We start from the raw sequence: 22,016 nt of genomic DNA on the forward strand, positions 1-22,016 counted from the left end.
CTTTCTTAGTCTTCGAGGCCTCCCTTGATCGTTCTGAACTAACCGAACGATCCCTTTTAGGAGCAGCCGCACGTGGCTCACGTGGCTCCTCCCTTCTTACGCTAACTTGGCCCGGACGAGATGTCCCCGAGATATCAATCTCTCAATATCGCCTTGGGATGACGACGCAGTCATTAGTATAATGACCATAGTCCTTGTGGAATCGGCAATACTTTTCTCGATCCTCTTGCTCTCCGGGTTTCAAAAGAATTTTAGGCGGCCACTTTAAAATATTTTTTCTTTTGAGGATATTTAAAATATCAGCCCGAGGAGCATTCAATGGAGTGTACTCACTTTTACCGGGGGACCTTTGGCGCCAAGGCTGAGATTTTCCAACCCGATCACGAACATTTTTCTTTGGCTTCGCCGCTCGGGGAGCCTTTTGTTCCTTATTGGAGACTTTATTATCTCCTTGGCGCGCATCTAGAATCTCCATGACTTCAGCCTACTTCTGGCATCTCTGTACCAACTCAGCATAAGTCGCAGGCATATCCTGTAGTAATAACTCCGGGAGTTTCCGATTAGTGAGTCCCGTGAATAGAGCGAGTTTTGGCTACTTGTTCATCCAAATTTTCTATCTCCATCGTCACTTTGTTGAATCTTTTCGGAAACTCTCGATTGATTCGCTCTTTCCTTGTTTGACGATAAACAAGGTTTCTTCCGTTTTCTTGACCTTGTATTCCACTCTGGAATCGCCCTATGAATTGGCGCGCCAATTCGTCAAAGTTTACGATCCTCCCCAGAGGGAAGGTTCGAAAACCACTTTTGTGCTTGCTCCGATAAGTGATGAACCAAAAACCCTGCATAAAATTTCATCAGAATTACAGAAAGCGCCATGGTCATTGGTAATAGCCGATGTGAGCTATTGGATCTCCGGAGCCATCGAATGTTGAAAAGGTAGGCAAACGGAAGTTATGGGGAGACCGATATCCCGCAATTGGCTCGGCAAAGGGAGTCTTCCGAATTAGTGAGTAAATATCCTCGGTTATTCTTCCCTTAGCCAATTGCCCTAATTTCTCATTGATGTTGGCCAATTCTGACCAATGCGGGTCGGGTGATCTTCGACAATATGATCACGACCTCGATTAACACGATCATCCCGTGCTACTCGATCATCACGAACAGCCCGTCCTTCCCAAGCATTCCTCTCGTCGCGAGCTGCTCGATCATCACGAACGGTTCTTCGACGGTGGGTGAGTGAGTTCTTACCCTGTATCCAACCTTGTGTTTGAATCGGTTGTACTCTCTTGCGGTCTGTCGAACCGATCGTCTCGCCTCGGTTGATCATCGATCCTCCTAAGTCCTCGGTCTCCTTCACGGAAATTCGATCGATATTCCGGTCTTCGCCAATCTCTGGTCACGTGGCAATGCACGTCTCCCTGAATCGCGTTGATCGGGCTCTTGTGGTAAAACCACTCGTGCAGTGAGCATGCGGAGTGCTTGGCTCACCTCCAAGAGTTGAATCTTTACCTGATCCAATTGATCTTGGATTGTATCGGGGAGGAGGATTACGTCCTCCCTGGCCACCATCTACCTCGATAGGATTTTGGCTTTCCTGGGGAATATTTGGATTATTCACTCCGGGGATCCGAACACGGAATTGCGTTGTGCGTGCGCTGCTGCTGATCTAGTCACCATGGCTTTTCAAGTTGTTTCCCACGAGACGGGCGCCAATTGATGCGTCCAAAATCTGCTCAGCCCTTAGATCTCCTCGTGATGTCTGCCAAAACGAAAGCGTCGGATGTGGCCCGACCGCTGGGGTCGGGAGTCCACCTCCGAAGGCTAAGTCGGTTGATGAACTTAATCACAAACGGCTATGCTAGAAGCGCAGAGCTTAAGGAATGAAGAAGCGGGAAGGGTGATCTAGATAGCGAGATCGGCGATAGTTTAGGTCTATCGGTATGTATCCGAACTGAGTCTCGAGATAGTATTCTTTTTCGATCCCCTCACCTTGTATGGTAGTGAGGTTTATATAGAGTGTACCTTCGAATCTCCTTCGTTGGATGCACTTGAGCCTTCTTCGGGTAGTCGTTGGATCTTATCAGTTAGATCCGTTGAGCAATAGACTTCTACTAGTTTGGGCTAGTAGAGGACTCCTGAGATAACCTTTAGGTTATGCGATGATTATCCCTTCGATAATGATTATCCGCAGCCGTCAATTCGAGTCTGCCATCATTAGGGTGATTACCCTAATCCATAAGTAGGATTAGGGCACGCTTGCAGCCGAATAAGCTTTCTTCTTGACAAGCCATCTGGGGGGGGGGGCCCCTCCGGGCCCGGTTTGGTCGGGGGGGGGGGGGGGGGCCCCGCCGGGGCGGGGGGGGGGGGGGGGCGGGGAGAAGCCGGGGGAAAAAAAATAACCCCCAAAAACCCCCCACACTCACCAAAAAAAAAAAGGGCCCACAAATTAAATTGGCTTGATTGATCCGAATTAATTACAATCAAGACAATGCAAAATCTTTTTTCGCGCATCTAGTTCACGCCATCAAATAAACACGTGTTCATATTATTATTAAGGTAATTGAGGTATTTGGGATTTTAACAATAAAATTAATTGAAGATTATTTAAGATTTTAACTATTAAGGTAATTAAGGGTATTTTGGATTTAAACAATAATTTTTTTTTTGTAACAAATAAACGGGGTTTAGCAACCTTGAAAAAGAAAACCACTCAACCATGCAAATCTTATCCGCCAGTAGGATCTCCTCCAATTTTTGGGGTGGATCCAGAAAGAATCGCGTAGGTTCCTCTAAAGAAGTTGGTCCCTTCGTGATCTAGTCAGCAGCGTAGTTGGACTCCCAGTACGCATGTTGGAAACTAATTCCTTCATAGCTTTCCACTTCTTCCTTTATTGCTTGCACCACTCTTGCTTTTTTCCCTTGTATTCTTGCATTAAGCTTTAAGAGGATCTGATTCCACATATAAAGGCATGAAATTCTTTTTGCGTGCAATGTTAATTCCTTCATAGATCGCCTACAATTCAGTTTCTAAAATATTCATCTTCATTTTTCTCTTCATGAGTCCTCCAAGGAAAGCGCCTTCTGTGTTGCGAATTACTCCTCCGTTAACAATAATTTTAATTCAAATGTACTTTAAGTTTTTAACTACTATAATAATTAAGGGTAATTTAGGGTTTAAACTAAAACGTCCTTTTGGTTAAGGAAAGTTTGGAGTTTTAAAGAAATGGTTTACTTCAAAATTAGAATTTAACTGAAAAACTTAATTGTAAAGAGGTGTTTGATACATTTGCTAGGTAAAAAATGAGGTAAATGATATTCTTCAATTAAAATGCCATTTGATCAACTGCAAGGGGAAATAAGTCACATTTAGCCTCAATTCTAGAGGTAACACGGCTAGAAAACAGGAGAAGATTAAAAAAAAAAAAAAACCTTACTCATTAGGGGAGTCTTATAAATAAAATCTAATTGAACCTGTTAAACATCCAATGTGATATTAGCTAAGGCTCTTTTTTGTATCAATTATCATTCTCAATTATGATGTTTTTTCATTATTTTAAGTTGTTTGGCATCTATTATCAGTTTTATTTTTATTTGAAATAATAGAAAACTTCTAAAATTCATAATGAACTTTTTGTCTATTATGAATTATGGTGAGAATTTCATTCTCTTCATGACTTCATTTTTACACAAATTTACTTAAACTTTTATGATTAAGATGATGGTAAAATAGTCAATACACATTTTTTTTTTTATAAAAATCATACTTTTTCCCTCTTTTATTACTTGCTCACTAATATTTACTAACAAATTTTTATTTTGACACTAAACTTATTTTTCATTCCATAAATTATTTTTAACAAAATTCATTAACCTGTTTGGTTACATGAGGCTGGATATTTCAAATATCTAGAGATTTTAAATTCATAGATTTCAAATCTAGGGAGTTATAATTTATAAAATTAGATGTTTGGTTGTGGAATGAAATTTGTGGATTCATCCTAAAAAACTATTTGATCGATGTGATTTTTGTAAATGTGCAAATGTATAGCTTTATTGAAATCTTTGGATTTCACCCCTTACCCATAAATCTACAGATTCACGTTTTGAGTATAAAAAGGTGAATCTCTAGATTTCATGAATCTAGAGATTTTTACAACCAAACGGGTATAATTCTCAGATTCATGAATCCAGAGATTTCAAATCTCTGGATTCATGTAACCAAATAGGCCCTAAATCATTTTTCATTCTTGACCAATAATGAATTCTTGTACTTATTTCTTTTAAATAGACATAATAGAAAATGAGAATCGATACAAAAAATAGTCTAAATCTCAAAAAATAATTGGATACAAATATGGTAATGCTAGGGTGTTGTCTAAATATGACCCATATAGACTATTACTTTTAAACACAAACTAAAATCGAAAATTTGATCTCAAATCGAACCATTAATAAGTTTGGATCACCTCTTTGACAAAATATTGTGTTTTCCTAGCCCTTCTTCACCATATAAAATGATGGACTCATTTGTAAATATTAATAAATTAAAAATAAAGATTATAATGAATCTCATATGAGCCCCACCTTATACTATGTGATTCAAGAGCATCAAAAAAACATATTGTTCTTCTTTGACGAGGAGCTAATGTGGACTTGCCATCAATATCTCCACTCTTAACCAAGGTTGGTAAAGTGATAAGATTCATACTTCTCAGTGGAGAGGTCATGGGTTCAACCCTTGCGGACGACAAAGCCTCTTTTGAAAATGTAATTAAGGTGCGCGCAAACTCGCCGCATGAACCTAAAAAAAAAAAAAAGAGATTAACAAACTAAACCGGCTTGATCGATCCGAATTTAAAATTTTTAATCGTGCGTCCAATTCACGCCAACAAATAAACATGTTCTGTTTTTTTTGGCCAAAAATAAACACGTGTTCATACTTTATGTATATGGATATGCGAATCAGCTTTGACTTCCAAGAAATGCCGACCAAACCAGACAACGCGTGACAAAACCATAAGATTATAATGGTGGGTCCCACCGCTGGTCAAATTAGCCACTTGGTCTATGGCGTGATTCTTCTTTTCTTCTCCTCCTCCTCGGCTCCTCCTCCTCTTCCATCTTCGGTTTGTTTTTTCGATTTTGAAGACTTTCTCCGGTTCGAGTTGGGAGCTAATTTCTGAAGCCTTTCTATTGATTCTTCAGGAGCTCCCAAGCAGCAAAGCAAGTTCCTGCTAGAAGCTTACATGGAGGAAAGCAAAATAAGTAAGTTTTCTCTCGCTAATGTTTTGTTTTCTGTCCTTCATCGGAAACTTAGACAAGAATATATATGTATATAGTTTATCTGATACGGGTTTATGCCTTTATGGTGTTTGTTAAAATTTCAAGCCTATCCAAGGGTGAAAGTGAGGGAGGAGGAAGAGGAGGAAGAAGACGAGGAGTTCTTTGCATCAGAAGATGAATCTTTTGTACAAGAGGAGACTTGTTCCTTACCTTCGACCAGGATATTAGAATCTCTCTCTTTACAACACGATTCTTCTGTACCCAGAATTTCTTCAGGTGTGTTTTCTACTGTGGTCGTTCTTTTTCTTTTTTTGCCTTTTGGTTTCTTAATTAATTTGACCCTTTTGAACTCTTGGAGCTTTGGAAACTTCTCCCCGACTTGGAATGCTAAAACTGATTTTGAAATTAGAAAATTTGAGTGTAGGTTTCATTATCTGTTATTCACTGGGAACTTTAGGCAAAGAGAACACCATGTTCTTGGGCTGGTTTGGTTTAGTTTATGATTTGGGGACCTGTTATCCAACTTCTATTTGAAAAAAAGTCTCCATTTTCATCTTCTGTAGTTAACCTAAAGAAGGGTAAAAAAATGTATTTGTATAATCATCAACAGTGAACATGCCACTGAAAATGTTCATTCAAAATCCCCAGAAATATTTAGGGTAATATTAATGATCAGGCTAATCTTTATTTGGTTTTATGCACTAATATTATACCATCTGCACCCATTTGATAAAACTCCAAGTATTCAAGTGGTGGGATTTAGTTTTATTTTGAAACAGGGCCATAAGGTATTATATGCACCTAATAAATAATGTTTTAGACGCTAAAATGGGGAAATGTAAGACTTCTTAGATGATCTTCTCTGACCAGGATGGGAAGGAATTCATTCTAGTATGGATTCCTAGAGCCAAATTGTTGGTTCTCAATACTGGTATGGACGTACATTAAACTATTGGTTCTATGAGTTCACCTCTTGGTTCTTGATTGATCATTCTTATTTGTTTCTCAAGGTTTTTGATGGTTTCTTACCAACAAATTAAAATACTCACAGTAGACTGCGAAGTCAAAGTAAGGTTCATCAAACCTGATAATGGTCAGAATCTGAAATGATTATACATGAATGCATTAGGCGATATGGTAGAGTATGCATTTCATGGTATTCTTCTCTACTACAGCAGCTACATCCTTGTTATTCATCTTTTCTAAATAAAAAGATAGTATTTATTCTGCATAAATAAAAATAAAGGCAGCAATTACTGAATCAACAGGTTATGCATTTTCTGAACTAATGAAGTAATTATAGAAAACACCATTAAGTTATTAAAAGACCTTCATGTGCACCATGTGGTATTAGAGTTACTTTGGAAGAAATGGTGAGAAAAGATATGAACAAAAATCAGTTGATGATTGATATGGCTTTAAGCAAAATTTAACTGCAATATAGGATACATATGCCAAGACCACTTTCTTGGGTAAAGCACTTATTGGTCATACCTGTAAAGCGTGAAAAAGAGTGTAGAAAAATGGAGGCCTGGAATGTCCAAGATGAGAGATGGAGAGATGTGTTTATTATGCATGTCAATACCTTCTTTTTCTGCTCTGGTGGAAAATAATACCAGGGGAAAGCAGTTCCACCTTCTAAGGGGACTTTCCATTTTCCAATTAAGAAAAAAAAGGGTAGAAAAAGGAAGTCTTCATGACTCATGATTTACAATTCTATCTTAAGTTGAAAGTTTCCTGTGAAAAAACTATCTGATGGAAGATATGCAGGAATTGCCTACAATGATGGTTGGTTTGGGCCTTTCAGGTTGCAACTTGGTCTCAACCTCAGGTCCTTAGTGATATGATAAGGAATTGATTGGTTTGAGTAAGGTACTCATCGACTATAGAGCCTTTAATGTAGAAGTTGTTAAAAAAGAACCACTCTACAGTAGGATTGCTGATTGGCCAAAAGGATGTTCCAGCAACCATGATCTCTTCTTGAAAGATGACAAATCAAAGGTAATTTTGGTTTATAGATCTTCTCCCAGCAGAAATAATTAAGTTTCGCTCATTTCTTTCTTAATCAAAGAATTATAGAAGAAAACAGAAAAATAGAGAAGGGGAAGGAGTTTGGGTAGATGGTTATCTCAGTCTTAGGCCTCTACCACAACTATCTCAGCTGTTCAAACTAGGATTCTCCCAGATCTCAATCAAGCAAACTGCAAACGACAACTTCATTGATTTAAAACTCTTGAGGGTCGAGCGTAACATAGAAAGTGTGTGATTGCTAATTGTTCACAATGAAAATAGGAACTTCCGATAAAATCTAACTGCCATACACCAAAACAGAAACACCCATGTTAGTGAACAGAAAAATAAGAACTAAATGAAATTAGAGGCTACCTAAGATTCTATTGCGATGAAATAAAATATACTTTCTAAAATAGAAAATACAAACTGAACTTTGGATGCATTAAGAATAGTGTCTTCTTCCACTAGATGGCCCCACAAATTCTTCTAAAATTGCAGTATAGGGTGTGACACTATTCACATGAACGGTATCATGAACAGTGTTTTGGTCTTCTTTTCTTCATACTTCAATCTGCATCAGCTCTGCCCCACTAAAAGGAAATGCATCTACAGTCTAATGAAATAGGGACAGTTTGGTTTGGCACACATCCAGTTTCAACCCAAAGAAGGGCTCTAGTGGCTCATGGATGTTTCGATTGTAATCTTCAAGACATAGAGCTTTATCTTAAAAAATTCAGGTGGGATCGCAAACTCTGTGGTCGGCCTAGATACCATCAATTTTTTGCATTGGTTTGCCCATGGACGTGTCTTCAACCATGTCTGCTTTAAACTTGGGTTCTTTAAGATGTTCGTAACCATTCATAGTTTCCTCAATGTTTTCTTCAGCTACCTTTCAACTTGTAGGCCAAGTTGCACATTATCCACTTTGTTTCTACAAATTCTTCTATTCAAGACATTTGAAACTTTAAGGACCAAATCTTACTTGACTACTGAATTGGAAGTCTCAACATTAGCCTCAACTTCATGTTCTAGTCACTGGTTGGAGGTTTCTTCTCTTGCTGCTCTTCCATCTCCAGAACTTCAACAACCACCATGGTAACATCAGTTGGTGGGGACCAAGTGTGTCTTTAAGTTTCTAGAGGACCTTATTGAAAGGAGACATTTTCATGAACTCCTTTAGGTACTTATTCTCCAACTCATACTTCATCTCCAAAGTCATAGGTTCACGTCCTCTGGCTATGAGTATCTTTTCATGGAGTTTTCATCATTGTCTAGCACTAGTTGATCGGGATAAACAAACCTTTACTTTTATTCTTCTGTTGGGTTGTGCCAGTCAAAGTATTCCTCTAAGGAACCCACCAATCAAGGAAGAGGAATAGATCCTGCTAGCCAAAAAATTGAAGGAATTTCTGATTTCATCTTCCTTATTTAACATCAACCCTAGGAGCTGATAAGCTCTGATACAAAACAAAGTAGAATTAGTTCAAGTAAGAATCACTCTACAGTCGCATCCACGAGAGGCCAACAGCAGGTTTCAGCATCAATGATCTCTCTTTTACGATGAACAATTTAGTAGTGTTATCCGATTTTTAGATCTTCTAGCCAGAAGCAGCAATGAAGCTTCAATTGTGATTTTTAAGATAAACTGATAACGTTATAGAATGAAACAGAAGAATAGAGGAGGGGAAGAAGAGGGCATAGAAGGATAGGAGGAGGGGTTTGATAAACAATTCACTAGTATTATCCAGTTTATAGAGCTTCTGACCAGCAGAAACAATGAAGCTCCAATTGCTTTTCATAAAAGATAGCTCATAGCATAATAGAATGATCCATAATAATACTGAAGGGAAGAAAGGACAGAAAGAAGGCACTGGGGATAGACGGCTACCTAAACCTTGAGCCTCTTACCCCAGGTATCTGTTGAATCAAAGATCTCACACATCTCCATATCTCAAGCAAGCAAACTGGTACTTCATTAATTTAGAACTCTGAACTCTGGAAGGCCCTTAGAGCATTGCACATTATATAGACTGAAGGGTTGAGCTAAAAATAAGAAGTGCTTGCTACCAATTGTCTTACTGCCAAAATAGAAACTTCTTATAATATCTGTCTGCCATACATCGAAATAGAACCGCAGGTTTTAGAGAGCAAAACTGAAAGAGTTACAAACTGAAACTAAAAGCTACCCAAAATTGTATCACAATCAAGTAAAATAAACTTCCTAAAGCTGAAACTATAAACTAAACTTGGGAAACAACCACAACAACTTTTATGATGAAAGTTTGTAGAATCCATGTAGAAGGGTTTGTCTAAGATTTTTCCGGTGCTGACTGCTGCCTGATGCGTCCTCCCATACCCGGGCTTGGGACCGGCAGCAAACATGGTGGAGTTGAGAAACTAAACTTTGGTAGAATCTTCCTCTACTAAATGGCCAAGATCTTCTAAAAAGCATCCCCACACAAGGCAAATATGGACCATAACACTATTCATGTGAATAATACTCTGAATAGTGTTTTGAAGCTTTTTCTCTTGTCATATTTCAATCTACATTGGACTTGCAGGAATATAAATTAATAGATTGTTATTGGAAAATGATTTATTAAGGTGCGGTTCATGAATTGTGTGATAGCAGTATGTTCTACTTTGAGGTTGGTGCATCTTGTTCAGAAGGTGGGATCTCCACCCTCAAAAGTAAATTCTCAAATTTGAATCTCAGTTTGAAGCTATATATGGCTTAAAAATGTTCTTCATTCAAAGAATCTTCAATCTTATTCAAATAAAATATTGAGCTGTACCCACCTTTTGTTCTTCAGCTCTCCTTTATACCTATAAAAATGTTAATACCTCAAATACCCCAGGAAAGAAACAGAAAGAACCATAACTCATAAAGCTACGTTACTTTGAATTCTAAGAAATTCCCAATTTAGTTTCTAAAAAAAACCTGTACCTTTTCCAAGTATAGGAGATCAATAAGGACAGTAAAGTCCTGTATTGAAATCTGAATATGAAACACCCATATATTGATATCTGAATATGATGACCAGCTGGATTGATTTAATAATTTCTTGTTTCTTTTTTCATTTTATTAGCAAGAATTTCTTGTTTTTTTGAACAGATGAGGAAAAGTCTGTTCTATTCTACTTGCACTTTTTCGAATCTGGGTAATAACAATCTAGTATTTAGCACTGTTCATGCCTGTGATGCAGGGAAGCAGTCTCAAAGCTCACCATCAGTTTCAAGAATCTCAGATGACGCAACAGCATCAATTTCTATAGTTAAAGGTTTGCTTAACCTTATATCTTCTGTAATCACAGTATGTTTGGTTCTCCTTTTTATATCAGCTACTTCTACTTTATAGTTATCTTTTTAAAAAAAAAAAAAATTTTCCTATAGACAACTATAAAATAGAACTAACTAATATAAAAGGAAGATGCAATATCATTCTCAGATAAGTTTCCTGATTTACAGGAGGGAAGACCATCAAAGAAATTGATGAAGAGAACAGAATCAGAGCTAGTTCAATTCCACGTCCTCGTGCTGTCATATCTAGTCCTGGTATTTGATTTGACTCTCTCAGATTTTTAATATTGTCAAGTCTGTGCACATTCAATTGTAGGATTCTCTTTCTTCCAACTTCTGAAGTAGTAAGCAGGATCAACAGTGCAACTACAACATCATATGTTTTCAATCCAACTTTGGGTACCATGAAATGGATGGGCTGTAACCCCTATAACTTTCGATATCACAAACTACCAGTTAATTTTGAATAGATTCAAGTCCGCAAATCAGCCGATTCAAATCAACTTGAACAATTATTGTCGAGCATCAATTAGTGTTACAGAAGTGTATACAGAGAAAGCATAAATGGGAAATGTTTTAAGTCTAAAGATCCCTCAAATTTAATACATCCAAGAGTTTGGTCAAGAACTCCCATGTTACCCTCCACGGGAAGCAAAGGAAAAAGGGCAAATTATCAGTCAAGTTGCTATACCATCTTTCTTGCTTTTAATTAAAGTATCATTGTTGCTAATTCACCATATTTCTTGCTTTGGTTTCAGATAACGATTGGCTGGTTCGAAGTAGAAACCGACTTGCAAGGGAGAGGTCTGCAAACCCAGAAGAGGATAATTTAGGTATCAAGTCACTCGACCAAGTTAAGGATAGATGCAGTAGAGCAGCAGGTCCAAGGAAAGGGTCAGATGAGCCCAGTTATCATAACAATGGTCGTACTACAAAGAAAAGTCCTGAGCAAAAAGTTCCAAAGCAGAAAACATCTCTTCGAAAATCAAGGCCGGAGTGGGTATCAGACTGGTAATTTAATCGTTTGATAGCTTGAAGTGGATCAGCTTCTCAACAAAGTTATGGCCGGATTGCTCACGACAGATTCAATTGCAATATTTTGCTTCTAAATATTTCATGTATGAGAGTAAATATTGCTTTTAGAGTATGTAGCCTACTACTCCCTTTTAAGAATCTCAAGAGACCTACTAGTTAGATATTGTTCTGTACAACAGTTGCACCATTACAACAGTTTCCCTCACACCATTAGCTATCTTGCCTTCTTTCTGTCCCTGGCTTTTGATATGTTTGTCGATCCTTTTCAAGAATTAATTGGATCCATGCTTTGTTGTCTTTGAATTGAAATATCAATTGTGATAATGGAGCAAAATCCAACACCATCGACCCAAATTTTCACATAATAATCCTCGGCCAAGGAACTGGACCCATATCCTGTCCTTAAAAAAATGGTTTGCCCTCAATGGCATCCAAGGTTTAATCGATTTGTATTGTAATCCAGTTTTAAGTAATAACAAGAGAAACTGTTTACCAAAAGAAACAAGACAGAACCAGATGAAAAACAGTCAAAACACGCATCTTAGCATCCATCAAGCTCAAACAGGAAGTGAAATAAACAACCTCATCGGTCGGATAACAGCAACCAAGCAAACAGTTTTCTTGGTAAACGTTTCAATCTCATACCGGTCTACCAACAACCCACATTTCAGATTTCACTAACAAAAGCCTTTCTCCGATGTGGTAACACATATACTTGGTCAAAATCTTATTATCATTACTAAACCTAATCCCACAATTCATTTTGCTGTCACTCGAAATCCACAGTTAAACCAAAATTATTTGTTCTGCAATTTTCAGTGAAAATACAATAAAAAAGAGGCTTGAAAGCCAAATGACACACTGCAAAATTATGTTCCTCCTATGCCATTGTCTCTAGGCTTTCTGATGACCCTTGCTCCTTGGAGGTGCTTCAGTCCCTGGAAACAAACAGAAAACAATGTTACTATTAACATGTGAATACTACGGAAAATGATCTCTGAGCTGCCAACGTGAAGGTGCGAGAGAACACTGTAAGCTAAGGGAGTCAATTTGGCATGGTACGATACCATACCGTGCCAAATACCGGTATTGTACCGAATTGACACCTTTAAATTCAAAACCCAACACTACCCAACCCATATCCATTACAAAACCCACCATCGCTCAACTACGGGTATCAAATTCAGTATACGGTAATACAGCACGGTATGCGCTACATACCAACAGCATGCTAACTAAAACCAATATTGTACCATATCAAATGTCAAAAATTCGGTCTTCGTACATACAGTACCAAATTTACTAAAACCGAATTTGAAACAGATACCCCTTAAATGGCGCGGTTTCAGTATTGGTGAACGGTTCCGGTACTGAATTGACACCCTAAACAGAATTATACTAAGAAGAATGGTTTCTTTCATACCAAAATTATATTGTATTATCTATATAGTATTTACATCGTTTTCATATTGAAACCGTACTTTTATGCAAAATACCGTTTTCATACCGTACCGTACATATTCGGTACAATACGGTTTAGGTATGAGGTTTTCAAATTTGGTACGGTATGGTACTGAATTACCAGCACTGTATCGAATTGACACCCCTACTGTAAACTATGTACTGCCATATCCTATGCCAACAGCTCAGAGACCTTTTTCCCAATACTAGACAACAGAGTTCAAATCCACACACACTACTTACTCGTGCATCCTCTAATGGAAAATAAAAACCAAGGTTAGGGTTTAGGAGATTTCTGCCTGGATGAGAAAATCAAAAGGTACCTTCTCTGAAATTGCTTTTGAACCTTCGAGGCAAATGACGGAGATACCTCATTCTTCCAGTTCCAGTGGTCTTCCTCCTAATAGCCTTCACACTCCAGTTATCTGTTTCTCAAAGAAAAAAAATACCCATACCTTAAAAAGCTTATAGTTAAGACAGACACAGTTGAAAAGGGATTGCACACTCAATGGTTAATACTCAACCCAATGACTTGAGATAACAGAAAGCTTCATATAATCAAGAAAGACAATGAAAGAAAGACAGAGATTTGACCAGGAAGGGGAGCTACATGGCAATGCTCATGACTTTCAATTAGCACAAGGCAGCAACAATTTATCCACTGTACCAGTCGGGAATTCATTTTAAAGACACCTATTATTATTAGTATTACTTTCTAAAAGTGTTAATACTAAAATGATTAAATGTGACCATAAGAATTCCAGAAGAAAAGGGCAGGCCTTCCGTATCGGGTTTGCCCTTTTTCTTTTTCTTTTTCTTTTTTTTGAAGGGGGGGGAATTCCAGAGAATCAGGAAATTGAAGGAAATGCATGAATTGGCTGTAAAATTCTGTAGATGGAAGGCAGGAGGCAAAAACCTTATTATGCACACAAACAAAACATACACATGACAAGCAAGAAATAGACAGACAACAAACCAATTGCATTGACAGGATTCTTGAATCAATTAATATAAAGGATGATATCACACAGAAGAAAACATTAAAGTAATTCCAAACATTAATAGCTTAGTACTATGCTATTTTAGTGGCAACCAGGGTACCGCCCTTAAATTGGATCACCATTGACCCATAAGCAATATAAATAACTCAATTAGAAAACCAAATGCAATTTTGTAATTAAGTTGGGTTTTCAAGACCAAACGTGAATAAACTACTTGAGTTTAACAAACTGTTAACGTGGAAGATATTTCTAGACACTACCAAAAAAGAAATGGGAACCTGTAAAATCAAGACCAGATAGTAGTGAAAAAAAATTAGATATTGCTTAAAGTTTAAAGTATAAGAAGGATTCTTGTTCCCTCCAAAATATGAACTCTGTCCAGAGCAACCCCTCTTGATTTCAAGATGGAGCACATGCATTAGGGGTGCTGTTTGATCTGAAACCATATGCATAGAATTACAATCCTAACTAAGAAAAAAAGACAAAATATATCACATGTCAAAATACTGAATTTCCTGCAAATTGAAACTGGCAGTAGGAAAATGGATAAATGAAAGGCCACCATTGAAAGGCTTCATTAACCCCCCCCCAAAAAAAAAATTAAAATTTCAGATACAATGCATTGCTTTGTTGGAGAGTTTGATCAAGTATCTCTCAAACTGATGGTTTGACAATAACAAGAATGAGGAAAGGAACTGAGTACAATAAGGGAAGGAAGATGAAAAAAGGGAAGTACAAGATAAGACAGAACAACTGCGAAATAAACTCAGACTCACAGGGAAAGGAGCAAAAAGAAAACATGTAAGCTAAGACACCATAAGTGGTAAACCAAGCACAAATAACATTCCAATCACCCCAATCCCATAATCCGTTACAATCTTATACAACACCAAAGCAAAACTCCTATAAACTCTAAAACTGGAAACATAATTCAAGGTTAATTTAGCCGATTATTCCTATGTTTATGGAAATTAAAAAAAATGTAACAAAACAAATACCTCCAATTGAGATTTTCCAGTGATTGCACTGGTTTCAACATTAAATTAGTCTACAGAAAAATAAATAAAATAACGCTTAGCGGTGATGCCTGAGTATCAGTTAGGAACCAAAATCTAACATGTGAGGCTGGCTCATGAAGTCTATCTAAGGTTGACGCCTGAGTATCATTCCTTCAGCAGTCCAGAAACTACAGGAAAAAAAATATGCCCGACTGTTTGTTCAGAAACCTCATCTAATTCCTGTCCTTTTATATCTGTCTAATTTATCGAGGTTCACTTAAAATTTCTTCTCAATAATCGATTGGGCAACAAGGCGGCTTAACATACGCCAAAAATCAACTAATGAACAAACTGTTACCACTTCTTCAACAATCTAAAAAAAACCCAAATCCAAACAATTTCAATTACTAGATGATGATTAGATCCTTTTTGCGCTCCCCAATTAAACGAGCGTTTTTTTTTTGTTTATCAATTAACCCGATTTAGTGGCCCAACCACAGGAGAAATAAACGTCACAGCATAACATAAACAAAATTCAAAGTAATAAACAAACTGTTACCACTTCTTCAACAATCTAAAAAAAAACCCAAATACAAACAATTTCAGTTCTTAGATGGTTCTTAGATCATTTTCCCCTCTCCAATTAAACGACGGTTTTTTTATAAATGAACCCGATTTAGGATCCCAACCACGGGAGAAACAAACGTCACGTAACATAAACGATATTCGCCAATCTAGAGTGCACGAGAGAGAAAGGGTGGTTCTTACACTTGCGAATACGAGCAGAGGGGAATCCACAGGCAGCACAACGGCTCTTCTGGAGATGAAAGCTGCGACGTCCGCAACGATTGCAGAGTGTATGAGTCTTATTCCTTCGCTTACCGAAGCTTCCCGTACCTTTTCCCTGTCACAAATAAGAAAAACAAAACAAACAAGATCGTTAATGGAGGAGATGATTAGGGTTTAGATTTCGCAAGGACGTAGAGAGATTGAGAGGCGAACCATTTCGGCTTCCTTGAGATGTGTTCTCTTGTGGCCGCCCCTAGGTGGAGATGGGAGGAGAAGAACAAAGAACAAACCAGTCTCCCCAAAAACCCTAGCACCCCACTGCCGTTTTTCTCATGATGCCACGTTATATATATTGAAACGATATTAACGTCGCTCTTTATTACCTAAACCGTTCGATTAGAATTGGGATCCACCGCCCTCTATTGTGCGGTAGCTGTGGGCCCGGGGAAAGAGGAAATCTGGGATTCAAGTAAATGTGTTATTTATTTTTTTTTTTTTTTTTGTAAATCAAGTAAATGTATTAATTTCATACTAAAAATCGTTTAACCATTTACACATAAATAAATAAATAAATAAAAATAAAAATCGTTTGACCGTATCAAACCACACAAACATCACCATTTGAAATTCCGTACGGTACAGTATCGGTTTCAGGCACTCATACCGTCGGTATGTACCGAAACTGTACCGTATTAAATTAAGGGATATAAATGTAATTTTACAATTAAAATACTTTACCTTTACCTTATCCCTAATTCCATTTTTCAGTCTTTCATTTCATCATTCACTCCTCTTCTTCGACTTTGTGAGAGCAGCGACAATGAGAGGCAGAGCGCCAAAGCACAGAGAGAGAGTTGTGCTTATAATTTATTTCTCCTTTTTCTTGCCATATAAATCCACACATAATTTTTTAGTCGACTAGTCAAGATCTTCTTCTTTGTTGATGCCTTGAAGGATTCAATCATCGATGGTTACCGAAATCGTATCGAACCGTTTTTGCAAATACCGAAACCGTACTATATAAATTCGGTATGATACGGTTCTGGCTTTCGGTATTCAAAGTTGGTACCCTATCCAATTACCAAAACTGTACCGATTGACTAAGGGTGTCAATCGGTACAGTTTCGGTAATTCGGTACGGTTTTGGTACGGTACCAACTTTGAATACAGAAAACCAGAACCGTACCGTATTAAATTTTGAACGGTACAGTATGGTGAGGTTTTAGACGATGTGGTTCGGTACGGTACGGTTAAATGGTTTCGGTACGCAATTGACACCCTTAGGTTTAACTTTAGTTAATGCGCAACACTAAGCTACTTATGGCCACGATCGAATGAGTGATCAAGGTTGAAATCTCGACCACTCTTTTGCTTATATATATATATACTAGTAAAGTAATGACACGTGCAAATGCACGTGGCCATATGAGAGAGAAAATAAATCGAGTCAAAACAAGATAAAAATTTTTTTTTTATTAAGAAGATAATTGAAACAAACAATCAAGTTTTGGGGTGAGGTAATAATGGATGAAACTTTTGAGAAGAGAGTAAGTACATGAAAAATAAGTACAAAAACTTCAAAAACAAAAAGAGATAAAGAGAATTATTATTGAAGCAAATAAATCTGAATATTGCGCACAAATAGGAATCTAATTATTGTTTTTATTAGTTTTATGTTTTTCTTTCCCCTAAACTATGTTATACAGTGAATGCCAATTTCTTTTGATCTAAGATACCTTTAGCATCAAGGTTTTCTACACAAATATTCATTTCCTACAATTTTTAATTTAATTGTTTACTTATTTATGTCCTTATCAACTTTTATTTTTTGGGCCATTATCAACCCATCATAGTGATTGTGGGCCCATATGTTGGGGGAGGGGAAGGAAAAGACGTGGCAGGGGCAGAAGTTTGAACCTATGACATTTTAGGACTTTCTACCTCTACAAAGGAGGTTGTGATCATTGTCAAGTTAAAAACTCATTTCCTTTCTTTTGATGGTTTCTTGTTATTGCTATTTTAGACATTTAATTGACTTTTCGTAGAGCTTAAATCATTAGTTGAAGTGATAATTTTTTTATAAGGATAATATAAAGCTCTTTTCTAATTTGATCTCATAAATAAAAATTTGAAATATAAAAGACATGTTCATTGATTAGTGGGTTAAAATAATCGGAATAATGATATTTGGTTGATAGTAAACAATATAATTGTGTATTTGTTCAATAGGAACGATGAAGGCGCAAAAGACAATAATAAAAACATTGAAATCCAAGTATTCTACGTATAGATCTCCATTGCATCTATTAAAGAGAAACAATAATGGTTTTCTGCCGAGTTATGGATTCAATTTCTCTCTGCTGCATATAATGTTCTCCCCTAAACAACAAAACATAATCAATCATTGCTTCTTTAAATATGCAAAGCTTTACAAAATTGAATTGCTTACTCAAAATTTTCATAATTTGAACAATTCAATGGGTTTCGTCCGAAGAGATATAAAGCTAACAATCACGATAAGAAACTTTTTCACACATCAAAATTTCATATCAACTCAACAATCTTAGCTATTGGCTAAATTTATGCAGGACTGCGCTGGTTCTTTGACTTAGCTAATACATGTTCCTATGGCCCTATTAGGGCTGCAACTGGGCCGGGCTGGGCCAGGCTTTTGCAATCCCAAGCTCAGCCCTATATGGTTAATTTGAGCCCATTCCCCGCCCGCCCTAGTTCAGGGGCCAATAATGGTGTCGCATTGTCCCCCCAGCCCCTAAGCCCTCGTGGGGGGGGGAGCAGCCATTCCCCCCTAATTGGCCCTAATTGAGCCGGGGTCGGGATGGGTTGGCATTGGCCCCGATTGAGACTGCCCCGATTGGCCCCTGTCCCCGGCCCTGATTGGCCCCCCCCCCCCGACCCGATTGCCCCCCTCATTGCCCCTGCCCGATTGGCCCAGGCCCTAATTGGCCTTGTCCCTAGCTTTAATTGGCCATATCTTTGGTCGTAAATATCAAATGTAAGACAGGTAGTAATTAAAATACATATTAAAGTAATTAAATACTTAAATTCCAAACTCAATTCTGGAAAATAAAATATTAAAGATGTCAACAAATAATCCAAAACTTAGATTCAATATGTATTTAACTATTTATACCCATTTAGATTTTAGAGAAATAGAGAAATCCAAATTTCTAGGGTTTTTTAATTTGCTCTCTCTCTCTCTCTCTCTCTCTCTCTCTCTCTCTCTCTCTCTTTTATTCTGTTTTTTCCTTTGGTTTTTCTCCAGCAGCAAAGAGTTAAAATTATTCATGAAATAGAATAAGTAGAGAGAAGAATTGTAATTAAATTTAGGCATATTTGAAAGTCAAGTCAATTATAGAGAATGTCACACAAACTCTTTTTGTAAACTTAGAAACATCAGAGATTCATAATTCAAAAGAAATCTGATAAATGAAAATTTTATCTTCAAAGTCAAGAATTTAAGCCGTAGGTAGGTATGTTTTCATTCACAACTGTTCAATAAATTGATATCTTTGTTCAATACAAAAAAAATCATATTCAAAACCTTGTTAACAAGTAAATCGACAATAATTTAGTATTCAACAAAAAAAAAAAGTATTTTTTTCATAGTTAAAGAAAATGATGTTTTAGTTACAAACATAGCTATATATTTTTAATAATTTTTTTTGAAATATCACAGTAGATTTGTTAGATATTCATGATGAGAAGTTAGGGTATAGATTTGTTAGATATTAATTCTTTATGTAATAGTTTTTATTATTTATAATATATTATCTCGCCTGAGTCAAAAAACAAAATCCATATTTTATTGAACTAAAAATGACTTTGTTGGAAAAATAAAAATTACCTTAAAAATAATATAAAAAGTGAATTTATAATCTAATATGATCAATGTGACTAAATATCAAAATCAAGACTCATATCAATGTTAGTATGAAGATCAGGGTAAAATTCTAGTAGTGTAGTACATGATCATCGTCAAATTAATATTAAGATTAGAGCCAAAATTAGGGTCAGGATCAGGGCCAAAATCAAATAGATGCTTCTTACATTGGTAATGAGGTTATAATTTATTTTTATTAATTTTCTACAAAACATGATCATGTTTTTAAAATTTAACGCGTGTCAAGTATCCACCTATATGTATTACAATTAATTCCTCTCCATGTGGGTGGAGGGTCTAGAGTCTTTAGACTCAAATCAGGGCCAGGATCAGGGTCAGGGCTAATATCAGGGCCAAGATCAGGGCCAAAATAGAATCGGGGCACAGGTCGGGGCCAAAACATCGGGGCGTGGGGGGGCCAAAATCGCGGTCAAAATCGGGGCTTGGGTCGGGGCTAAAAATCGAGGACGGGCCGGGATGGGGGTCGGGCGGGTCGGAGAGTAATCCCGAGCCCGCCCTTGGCCCTAGTTCGGGGGCCGAATATTTTGGCCCTAACCCGCCTTTAGGGCCAAAATCTTTAGCCCAAGCCCTATTCGGGCGCGGGGGAGGGGGGGGGTGGGGGGGGGGTTAGGGGTAGGCAGGGTCGTGAGGGCCAAACTTGCACCCCTAGGCCCTATGCAAAGGATTGTAGAAGAAGATGACTTCTATGGAACTTAAATTGTGTAAGTCACCCCAAGTTTGTTTAACATGAGAAAAGTTATATAAAAACATGTACTCCTCTTTCGCCGCAAATCTTTTCTTTGACTATTGTATCCCTCATTTTTATTCAAATGTCATATTTTGTCCATTAATTTTCTTATCTTTTTTTTATTTTTCTTTACAAGTTGTTGGTACCCTTTGTAATTTTTTATTTATTTTCATTTATAAACTAAATTAAATTAAAATTAGGAAAGAAAATTTCCTCGTATTGATTTCGTTCTCTTATATCAATCCTTAATAAATAAAATTTTATTCAAATTAGATATTATTATACAAAATAACTCCTAAGTATTGTTATTTTAAATCAATATTTTATCAAAATATTATTGATAAATTAGTTGCCTTAAAAAAAACTCTCATAATCTTATTAAATTCTTTCTATCTCAAAAATAAATAATAATAATAATAATAATAATAATTTAAAATATTTTCCTAAATTTTATTTCTCAATTCCTATATCCATTTTTTTTTTCTATCAAAATCTATTCATCTCCTTAAAACTTTTTTACGGTTGACCAAACAATTTCATTTCATTTTATTTATTTTTTGTACTTTTTTGAATAATAATAGAATATGATTTAAGATACGAATATTGATATTTTGTAAGATATATATATTTTTTAATAAAACAATAAAATACCGTACAATTGGGTAATTTTTTTAGAAGGTAATGTAAAAAAATAAACAAACATAAAATCATATCCAAAGAAACCATTAAGCATTAGAATGATATGAATGGTATAACAACTTTGTTGTTATCTAGGTTAAGTAATACCATTAAGAATAGAATGTATGATGTTATAAATATCAATTAATTATTTTAAAATTCATAGATAAATTACTGTTTAGTATGATGGTCTTTTTATCTATTACTTTCAAATTTGTACTTTCATTTTTTTCTCATATATATATACATATATGAAGGATTAAGATATTGAGATCTCTGAAATTATTTTATGAGATATCCCGATATGCAATAAAATAAAGACAAACACAAAGAAAAGAAGCGATAATTTTCTAGGGAGAATGGTATGCATCCCAGTTAAAGGAAAGATAAAGCCTTGCCTTCTACGGTCTCTAAATTGATTTCCAACTGAATATTGGGAAAATCGTTTTCAAATTCAATATCCTAGTTGAGACTTGGGGATATTAACTTGAAATGTTTTTACTTCTCTCCAAAAAATTAAAGAAGAGAGTTGAATACCCATAATAAAAGTGAAGAATGATTAATTAAGCACAAATACTGAATTTTTATATCCAAATTGCAATTGGTTGACTGCCCCTGTCTTTTGGTGCCTAGTAGCTAGATTACATGGGTCTTTTACAATTGCAGTCATTATGTCATCAACATGTCACGGTGGTTTTTTAATGAACTTGAGCTGGTGCAGCTGGAACACTCTAGCTAGAAATTGGGTTCTGGAGAATGGATTAATGTTGTCGTAGAGTAATTGCAATAAGGATTAATATGATTTTTTT

General features: G+C 36.5%; 2 protein-coding genes across 2 annotated transcripts; one reads left to right on the plus strand and one right to left on the minus strand.

Annotated features, from left to right (window-relative positions):
- Positions 1-5,106: 5,106 nt before the first annotated feature.
- On the plus strand, positions 5,107-11,896 carry LOC148998969 (uncharacterized). Its single transcript, XM_089141570.1, has 5 exons — positions 5,107-5,265; positions 5,389-5,559; positions 10,503-10,577; positions 10,765-10,851; positions 11,355-11,896. Exons 1-5 carry the CDS (start codon positions 5,247-5,249, stop codon positions 11,609-11,611), a joined length of 609 nt encoding a protein of 202 aa, XP_088997696.1. The 5' UTR covers positions 5,107-5,246; the 3' UTR covers positions 11,612-11,896.
- Positions 11,897-12,172: 276 nt separating this feature from the next.
- On the minus strand, positions 12,173-16,205 carry LOC148998970 (large ribosomal subunit protein eL37x-like). Its single transcript, XM_089141571.1, has 4 exons — positions 16,094-16,205; positions 15,860-15,995; positions 13,416-13,517; positions 12,173-12,569 (listed from the first exon to the last, which is right to left on the minus strand). The coding sequence occupies exons 1-4, from the start codon at positions 16,094-16,096 to the stop codon at positions 12,526-12,528; spliced, it is 285 nt and encodes a 94-aa protein (XP_088997697.1). The 5' UTR covers positions 16,097-16,205; the 3' UTR covers positions 12,173-12,525.
- Positions 16,206-22,016: the final 5,811 nt, after the last annotated feature.

This window comes from Hakea prostrata, unplaced genomic scaffold (assembly GCF_041222555.1).
Source record: "Hakea prostrata isolate BN-2017 unplaced genomic scaffold, UWA_Hpros_2 contig_80, whole genome shotgun sequence".
Lineage (NCBI taxonomy): Eukaryota > Viridiplantae > Streptophyta > Magnoliopsida > Proteales > Proteaceae > Hakea > Hakea prostrata.

Coding starts and splice junctions, on each gene's coding strand:
- LOC148998969 (XM_089141570.1), top strand. Junction 5,560..10,502: donor TGTACCCAGAATTTCTTCAG/GTGTGTTTTCTA, acceptor CCTGTGATGCAG/GGAAGCAGTCTCAAAGCTCA. Junction 10,578..10,764: donor ATCAATTTCTATAGTTAAAG/GTTTGCTTAACC, acceptor CCTGATTTACAG/GAGGGAAGACCATCAAAGAA.
- LOC148998970 (XM_089141571.1), bottom strand. Junction 13,518..15,859: donor CTCTGCTCGTATTCGCAAGT/GTAAGAACCACC, acceptor TTTGAGAAACAG/ATAACTGGAGTGTGAAGGCT. Junction 12,570..13,415: donor CAAAAGCAATTTCAGAGAAG/GTACCTTTTGAT, acceptor GTTTGTTTCCAG/GGACTGAAGCACCTCCAAGG.